Genomic DNA, 9843 nt, shown 5'->3' with positions numbered 1-9843 from the left:
GACCGGCGGGAAAATTTCAATTAAACTTGTGGAAACGTGCTCGATGTTCGCGGCGGAGCAATTAATTGGAGCCTCGATTAATCGGTTCATCAGATTATCGCCATCAAGGTTATCAGGAAATTCGATGTTACCAATTGCCCTGTCGCAGCTGGTGGTATGAGGGCTGACTCGATCGGATGAACGCGTGGCTGGCCTTGGGTTACATTTGAATTAGGCCGCATCGGTTTCCCCATATTTTATTCCGTTCGTCGGCAAAGAACTATCAAATGGTAATCGAACGTCGTTTGCTCGTTTCGTTGCACCGAGTTCCCGAAACTTGTCCGATTTCGACATGCATGGAAACCCATAGAGGGTTACGATCGGTTGACAGCAGTGGCAGAGAGTTTCCAGGCGAACTAGATAAATAGGAAGTGGCGAGGAGCGACTAAAACTTGGTTTCACCAGCACGAAACGTGATTGCGATTAATATCGCCGCTCTGCACACTTTATAATCTCTTCGTCCAGATTTACGACCAGATATACGCGGCCAACTCTGTATTCTATCTTCGTTCGAAAAAGTTGTTTGGTATCGGGATCCTTTCATCGAAACGTTGGCCGACAAAGTAGGACGAGTGGATGGAGCTTGGCCGAGCTTAAGAACACGAAATCTTTCGATATTACGCTCGTAAAGTTTGCACACCGAAGACTATAATCCCACCTTGGTTAAGTTTAACTCATTTGCATCATGTCACTACTTAAGGGGCCATTTGAAGGCATCAGCGGCGTTCAACCGACGACTGGTCCCCATCACCGCGCGCGATCGGTCGTAGGTGCAGTAAATGACATCCGAATTCTTCATGGAATTTATCGAAAATTTACTGTTCGAAACGATTGATAGACGGTGTTACCTCGCAAACATCGCATCTTACATTCTTTAAAACAGAGGAAAAAATAAAAATGATTTATTTTAAAAACTAATTATTTAGATTGAAATGGAAACTACGCAGATCGCGCTTGGATGCAAATGGATTAATGACCACTCAGGATGTCAATCTCGTCGTTATCGACACAGACTTATGGCTACCGATCCGCTGTCTCTCTGTTGCCCTGTTAGCGATCTCGAGCTACGCAGATTTGTCTGTCAAATCTCCGGTCAAACTACTTGCGACCAGTTAATGCTATAATTACTGCGATAGACGCGAGTTTTAGGACGTTAGGGTGTTGCAGCAGACTGTTGGCTACGCGTTAGAACGTTAGGTCAGACCGACAACGTGCAGATAAGCTGTCACGAGGTTGAGCTATGGTGTTGATTCAGCCGTACATTCGTTTGTTATGACTGAATTATAGCGTCAGGACGGAACCAAGGTATTATGCCTGACTCTGTTCGTTAGGGATCAAAGTCGAAAACGCTGGATCCTGCTTCAACTATGAATCAGGCTAGTATATTAGGTTCTCAGGCTTTGGTTAAACAGTCGAATCTTGCGCTTAAGACGTTAAGCTGAATTATTCCGTCATGGTTGGATCAGCACTTAATCAAGATTAAATCAAACTGTTGCAGCTAGAAAGAAAGTTAGACGTAGAGTCAGACTACAATTGGACCATCTCGCTATAAATTAAGATGGATTAACCTATTAACACTGTGGATTAGGTTAGGTTTGATACTTGAGCGTGCATTAGAGGATTAGGTGCGTCAGATCTAGGTTAGGATGTCAAAGCTGAGCCAGCGTGTTGATTATAGGTTAGTCTGTTAGTCTAGGACAGTACGTTAGCCCTGGCAACCATGGTCGGGTTAGACCAACAACTCTAAGCCAGGCTACTGTGTTCTGGTTAGTCAAAGTTAAATCATTAGACGAGGTTTAGCGTGCAAGATGCGAATTAACCCACCGCTTCGTCTTGAACTGAACCGTAAGATCCCAACCAACAGAGAGTACCACGCTACCTATTTTCTGATAGCAGGAGACTCGCTCGGTACATTTTCCGAGATAACTTTTTCCATTCGACGTTATACTTCGCTTGTTCAGCCTTACTTTCCAATCTCAAGGTTGCACAGTCTCCGCTTTCATCGGCGCGGAAAACAAGACGATATTGGAGACGCGCACGTTAGCCAGTCGTGCACCGCCGACCAGCGGTAGATTGAATTTGCGTCCGATGACGTAGACGCGAGTTCATGCGATCTCTGTTCTTCCTGGCCGCCTATTAAACCGATGAAAAACGTTCGCTTCGCCTTGTACGAAACTATCAGCTACCATTTTCCTGGCGCAGTTCCGGCCCCACTGTTCTTGGAAATTCCACCGCGCTACCGAAAATTCACCGAATATTCGCCGAAAATAATTCACCGCTCGCGTCTCCGCGCTGTCCTTCGCCAACAATCGAATAATAATTCGTCGAGGCGAGCTTAAAGAAGGGAACAATTAGGCTTGCCCCGCCGACGAGGGATGACATCCGCAGATGAAATCGGAATAAAGAGTTCGCCATCCCCTGGCGCTAGAAGGAAATTTCCGCGACAAACGAGTCTCGGGAAAAACACAATGGAACTCAATTTACGAACCATCGAAAGGAATAAATTAGAAGTACTTGGTAGACAGAGTAACTTAAGACGCTTTCCACCGCTGGCAATCTTGCAACGGACATTTTTTTCACTCGCTTAAGATGCTCCCAACGTTTCGCTGATCTTCCCGCAACTTTCCATGGTCGTTGGTTGTTGTGAATTATCTTGCGTCTTAATCGCCGAAATAATGGTATAGGAACACTAAATTTACACTTGGAATTTATATTCTAATAGTTGTATATCTATTTGATAAACGATTTCAAGGATATTCATCGATACGCACTTGCACGCGTCTCGGCACTTTCTTTTGTCTCATCTTCTTCCTTACCAGGCTGTTAACCGACTGAGCGGTTTATATTCCTTTGTTTTCCAGACGCATATACTTGCACACGCTCATATTCACATACATGCGCCACTACTAGGCAGCTAATCTAATCTAGCACATAAAATTATACATATCTCAATATTGGTATTCCACCAAAGCAGAGAATTGGCAGAGCTAATTTACAAACGTCGTGCGTTTAACTAATTTCTAAATCTCTGATGGCCGGTTAAAAGAGCGTAAGTGGAATTTTGGTTAGTAGAATAAGTCGATGTCTTCTAGGTTACCATCTTTTTCGTATCACCATTCTCGGAAAAGACAGTTGACAGGACAGCTCCAATGGTCACCAGGACGACGTTCTATTAGGTCGTCCGGAAAGTTTCTTTCGTCCGGAAAGTTTCTTTCGTTTTATAAGAAAATAATGGATGCACAAGATTTTCCGTTTTATATTATTTTATCGAATTGCGTATGATCCATTTTGTTCTATCGAAATAAGGATCGCAACGTTCGACAGATTAGGTTTCATGTTTGTATAAAAATACGTTGTTGTAAAAGACGTGTCTGTAAAAGAAAGACACTTTCTGGACAACCTAATACATTAAAACAGACGCTAAAAATTCTTATTGTCAAGCTTGCTTGGATTTACGCGAGCCTAATTTAACACTCAGCCTCAATTAACCAGGCAAAATTGACATAAAAGAGGTCTCTGTAGAAAGCCTCGTACTTAGACATATAACTCGATAACAAACTCGGATCGACGTATGTAAAGTACAGACATATTCTGACGGATATTCCAGCGGTACAAGACGCTATATTTGATCTTTCAATTAGACACTTTATGCGCTCTCTTAACACCCAAATTCTTACGCTGTACAGTGCGAGCTAGCTCACACATATCTGACAGAATATTTAAACGAAATTATGCTTCAGATATAATACACCGATAAACTTATTCGGTGCTCCTCCTTGCTACATTATCCTACATTACCCTACATTACCTACATTATCTACACCGATAACTAGTCTGCGGATGTTCACGTATTTATGAGAAATGTAAAAATGCGACCACTCGATGAAGAAAATATCAGCGGTGTAGCGTACTCGTTACAAGATTAACGGACGAAACAAATCCCTGCTCAGGTTACATTTCTTCATAGCTGTATCCATAAAAATAGAAATTTGCATAAATATGTAGCGGCACTCGACAGCAAATCTTTCCAACGGTTTCTGTCCCGTGGCTTGCTACGCAAAAACCCTATCCTCGATCTGACGACGGCAGAGCTGTGGTTAGCGCCGTTGGTTACGAACGTTCCAAACCAGGTTCGAATCCCGTCGCTCATAGCTTTTTCTCCGCGATTCCTAAAACGAGAAGAGCAGCCCCAATGGTTGGAAGAAAATCCCCCAACCCGAATGAAGACAAAAATCTTATACATCAGCAGCAGCACACTATCACGACCTATACACCTGAAATATCCGCAGTGTACTGATGACAACGCAACTGATGCATGCGCTCATTATCCTCACGATCTGCGCTGAAAAGTACCTTACCACTGGATATTTTTTATTGCAAAGGTGCATTAAACACCATGGGACAATATTGCTTGTAATTCTAACGAAAGTGAATCTCGCTTCTCTTTGACCTGACATTGTAATGGCACGTGGAACATCTAACGACTGATCTTGGGATGCGTCAAACTATTTCTCAGCAAAACTATCAAGTCCTACTTGCGCTCTTTTGCCGATCTACGGTTTCTAAGCAGTTTCGCCGTGTTAATACTTGGTGAGAGGTAGAACCTTGAACGCAGGGAATGGGAAATCCAGAGAGCAGCCACGCTGATTGTCGCGTCAGATCCGGGCACGTGGGATGAGAACGAAACACGTCTCGCGCCCCGCCATGCAATATGCATGTAACGCGCGTCACGCGAATGCTTTATTTCAAGCTTTCTTAGCGAAGCTCCGGCTGCAACTTGAGCCAACTAGCAGCGTCATTTCTTTGCACCGTCGACGACAGTAGAAATTCTAACAGGCTCTCGTATTAGCGATGCAAAGATTTACGCTTCTTCGTTTATGCATCTGCTCTCCGCCGAAACGTATAGGACATTTCTACTCTAGACGATTTCGGACAAAATGGGATCACGTAGGAGCAACTGTTGGCTTTTTTCCGCCAACTTCTCGTCGGTTTCTTTCTGTCTGCCTCGCACTGTTACTCGCTGTCTGTTATTGCTTAATATATCTTCGCAGGCGGAAGATTTTCAGAATTTCGGCTGGGGTTTGGGTTAGAAGTTAGTCGATAACCGCAAATGCGAGTTGCTCGAGACTTTCGAACCCCCGTGGTTCCTGTTTCGCGGTTTCGTACGCCCGTTTCTCGTACCTAAGCCCTCCTTTATCTCCCCACCGATCGACCAGAGCCTTTAAACTCTGCCATCTTGCAGGCAAAATCGATACATTTGCCGGAAAACCACCCCGTCCGACTTGCCCGGCTTTATCAATGTATCAACGCCCACCATTTTGCCTTCTGTTCAGCTTCCAGGTCAAGTTGCCTGTCGAGGAACCCTCGTCGTCTAGCTAACCAGCTGGTGTCCACGAGGAAGTTGCGTGTTTGCTTTTTAGAATGTCTAAGACCTTTCTTAACACACGGTCTCTCGGAGCAGCACGTGGAAAAGTAGAGGGTCGCTGGAGACACGAGGGTCGACTTCCTCTGGTGCTGGAACAGGGGGTTTCCCGTAAAAATTGTCGGGTCTGGGGTGGCCAACAAGTTGCTAACGTCGAATCGATAGAGACGAGCGAGTCGAGGTGTGACTCGTCCAACCTGGCGACCTCTTCCGTTTTTTTTCTCTCTCCAACCCCTTTCCACGATCCAGCCAACTTCTCCGTCTCCCTGGCGGCTCCACTTTCTTCCTCTCTTTTCTCCACTGGGCGTCGTACTCGGATTCTTCACTTTGTTCCATCCCTGTCAGTCTTGTTCGCTTTCAACTCGCGGTATCTTCTAGGCTCGCCCTTAGTCTCATCGGCCTCTGTCCTCTTCAATTTCCGTCTTTTCTACTTGCTTCTTCTCGCAGCTTTTCTTCCGCCAGCGCCAACACTCTTCCTCCGGTCTCTAAGAATCTCGAATGTCCTTGGGGAGCTGCTGGTAATTGAGTTCTTTTGCATCGAGTGGTTGCCGCTCGCGGTAAATCCGCAAGCACACCCAGGAGATGTCGGATCCGCGTTATCAACCGTTCACCGACTACCTCACGACTGTGCAACTGTGATAAGATTCGTCGGTTATCGGTTGCTTTCGCTTACTCGTCGATTTTCCACCGACAGTCTGAGAAAGCGGCAAGCTCTATCACTGGGGACTTAGAACGTGATCATTGCGGCCCAGTGTTTTAATCCAACTGCTAGGGACCACGTGCTCCTTAACGCGAGCTTCGCTAAATATTTCCGGCAGATTCGGATAGAAAAATGAAATAGCTTGGTTCGAGTGGTATAGGTCAATAGTTGAGTCGACGTCAGGCGACACGAAAGCAATTGATTAATCGGATAATAATTACTTAATTAATTGGAATATTACACGCAACAGCGTGCTTGTTGTAATATTTGCTGGAGACGTAACTTTCTAAATACGTAGGTTTCCTCCTTCCCTTCGCTATGTTCGTAAAAGTACGAGCTTGCACGAATATCCGCGGTCTAATTATCAAACGCAATTGTATCGAATCGCGTAAATCCGAAACTGATAAAAATATCGAAGGAACGCACGAGTTTGTAGAAATATTTGTTGAAAAGACAGTAAGTGGTATGGATCAACGGTATGTCCGACGACGAAGTAATCGAGAAAGCTATCGCGATCTGTCGATCGAAGAGCGGTCATATTTCATGCTTGGATCGTGCACGTCATCTACAAGGCGAGGGAACACGGATTTTGGGCGAAGCATTTACAAAGCAAATACCGTGACAGGGCAATAGTATCGGTTCGACAGCAGATCTTTTATGTTGCTTGGCTACGTGTTCGAGGCTGGCAAACCTTGCACCGCCTGTCGACATGAAAAGCAGCCTCGACACCGGCAATGGTTTTTGCATAAAGGGGTCTTTGAGGCGCGAACCGGCATGTAATCGCCTTTTTCCTTCGCGATAAGGGATAATTCATTGACTCCATAATTTGTTGCCAGTCCCGCTTTAACGGTCGTATGTAATTACAATTACCTTGGCACGTAATTGTACTAATCGCGAACGAGGACTTTTAAAAAATATTTTACTAACCTGGCTGAATATCTTCTCGTTTCAGGCACGTACTTTATCCTCTATGATTTCAACGACATCTTTGAGAAGGATCAGGCGAGTTTCCTGGAGCGGGAGAGGTTCGTCGGCATCATCAACACCATCTTCAAGAACATGTCCCAGATCGAGCGAGAGGCCATTACTTTTCAGGTATGTTGCTGTTCAACTTTCACCCTTGTTTCAGCCAGAAAATTCTTAAACGGCTCTCGAGGGCCTCCGTGGCGAAACTTAATCCATTAAGCGCCAAACAGCGAATAGATAATGCTCGTTACGCTTTACGAAATCTTTCTATTAAACAAAATTTTTATTCTCCAACAAGAAGCTCACTTTCTTCGAACTTCCAAATCTGAATGGAAGAGGAAACAGCGATTAAAGAATATCTAACAAATTCAAAGAATCTCTTTCAGTAATCACAGTATTGCTAAAACGAAAATTGCAAACGAAATATTTCGTTAAAGCAACGTTAGTTGTTAGTGGGTTAAACGTCGAACGACAGTGGAACAGCGCGAAATTCTGCGACATTTACCCAGGGTCCATGTACTACTTGCTCGTTACGCTTTACGAAATTTTTCTATTAAACAAAATTTTTATGCTCCAAGAAGAAGCTCGCCTTCTTCAAATTGCAAATCTAAGTGGAAACAGCGATTAAAGAATATCAAACAAATTCAGAGAATCTCTTTCAGTAATCACAGTATTGCTAAAACAAAAATTGCAAACGAAATATTTCGTTAAAGCGACGTTGGTTGTTAATGGGTCGAACGACAGTGGAAGAGCGCGAAATTTCTGCGACAGTTAGCCAGAACCCAGGTAGTGCTTACTCGTCGCCGCGGAGAACTTCATTGCACAGTCGTCTTAAGCGGTGTAGTTTGTCACATCGGCGTTAAGAATGAGGCTTGACAGTCGATATTCCAGTCACGTCGCTCCGAGACATCCACGGCCGGATGAGTAGCATAAGACGCAGGCTGCAGTAGTAATGGAGCGCGCAAGTCAAACGGGCTGCACACTTTGTACCGTGTTCACAGGAATAAATGGTAATGGAAGGTAGGAGTCAGACACGTGGGACTTAAATATTCTAGTCACGTGATTACGTCACGGGGCCCTTGAATTTTCATACTACTAGACTTGCTTGTGCATCGTGAAACTCGTCCGCCTGAGAGGGTGCAGCGTGGACGCCGACCCTTGTCTCTCGACAAGGGTTGATCTGGCGCGATCTTTCTCTCGAATTATTAACCGATTAAGTGCCTTCTCAATTTTCTTTCGCTTCTTCGTCGCCCCCTTACAAGTACAATGGCACTTGTAGCGGTAATCTCATCCCTTTGGCGACGGGATAATCGTAATAAGCAACGCGTAACAGCTTCAGCTAGATCACCTATCTTGTTTTGTATCGTGTAATAAATATCGTGGTCGTAAAATACAGGATATGGCTGACGCGAGAAACAACCCTTGCTGTAATGGCTATGTCTGTAGAGAAGTGGGAAGGGAAGTAAAGCTGTTGCAGGGTGGATTTAATTAGCATTTATAGCACAAAAAAGAGAGAAAGATCATTGCAGATCAACTGCCAGCAGATAGCTACTCAACCCTTATAGAAAGCCACCCTCTAAACGTTTTTTAAGCCAAGCGACTGGAGGGTAGAAGAAGGCAGGATAAGGAAGATCGAGATGGAGTAAATACGATGCAATCTCTCAGCCGTAAGCCCGAGTGAAAGTCACTCCCTTGCCACCCCTTTTGACACGTTAATATCAGAGCGGAAATGGCGGCCGCCAAAGGCCGGGAAAACTTCCATGGAACACTATGGAACACTATGCAGTGCAGGTACACGTGCAGTTACCCCCGTTGAAACGATGTTTCAAAGCGGCCCTCTACCTCGTTTCGCCTCTCATGAAAACGACATTGGCGACGAAATTTCACGCGGAGCTACCGCGTTATATTCGACGTTGGAAGAATTGAACAATTTTTGGAATTTCAAAATACACTCAAGGGAGGGTATTTCTTGCTACCACGAAAGGAAATATTTCCGCCATTCGCCGCTGGATTTTTACGAATATCTCTCTGTTCTTTAATCTTAGTACGTCCATCCCGACCATATCGGACACGCTCGACGCTCCAGTACGATAACGTTCGTTCTTTACGAGATAACAGCGATATCCGCGCTCGAAAGAAGGTTCCACAGCTATCGAATTCGAAATACACGAGACAGCGTTTCGATCGTCGCTTTTGGCTCTTACGTTCACTACGTTGCAGGTGCAGTTTTTAGCGTTTTCTGAGAAACAGTTTTATGAATTCGATGGTACTTTGTACTCGAATAAATACTTCTAGCATTGTGTTTGTCTTTATCAATGGCGTTACAGGGTTACTTTTCAAACCGCCTATTCATCCCCTTTAGAGGTATAAAATGATAAGAGTGGTATCTCTGTATAGACGTAATACAATAAACAAAATTTACGAGATAGTTATATGGCGTGGTTTTTAACGGTATAAAGGATCAAGAGATGTACGTTACGTATAAAAAGTCGAATTTCACGAAAATTGTCGACGTACAATATCTGTACAACGAGCCATCGATTTCTCTAAAACGATGCTATGGCCAGAAGAGTTTCAGAACCAGATAGTTGCAAGTATTACGACTGCATTGCGATATGATTCTGCGTTCAATGATCAAATCACTTCAACGGTATAATAATCCTACGCAAAAGGTATGTCAATTTATTTTATTATATTATTTTTCCAAAATTTGATC

General features: G+C 44.3%; 1 protein-coding gene across 1 annotated transcript in view; it reads left to right on the top strand.

Annotated features, from left to right (window-relative positions):
- The window catches only part of LOC100747435 (acetylcholinesterase), a 68524-nt gene extending 61048 nt beyond the window's left edge, over positions 1 to 7476 (top strand). Inside the window, exon 2 of the mRNA XM_012380716.3 lies at positions 7114 to 7476. Within this exon, the coding sequence (XP_012236139.2) occupies positions 7114 to 7346 (233 nt within the window). The 3' untranslated portion in view covers positions 7347 to 7476. The remainder of the gene's footprint in view (positions 1 to 7113) is intronic.
- The last annotated feature ends 2367 nt before the right edge of the window (positions 7477 to 9843 follow it).

The sequence above is a fragment of the Bombus impatiens genome, unplaced genomic scaffold, assembly GCF_000188095.3.
Source record: "Bombus impatiens unplaced genomic scaffold, BIMP_2.2 scf_0107, whole genome shotgun sequence".
NCBI lineage: Eukaryota > Metazoa > Arthropoda > Insecta > Hymenoptera > Apidae > Bombus > Bombus impatiens.
Note: the sequence above shows the minus strand (reverse complement) of the source record. Positions and strands in the feature narration are given on the sequence as shown.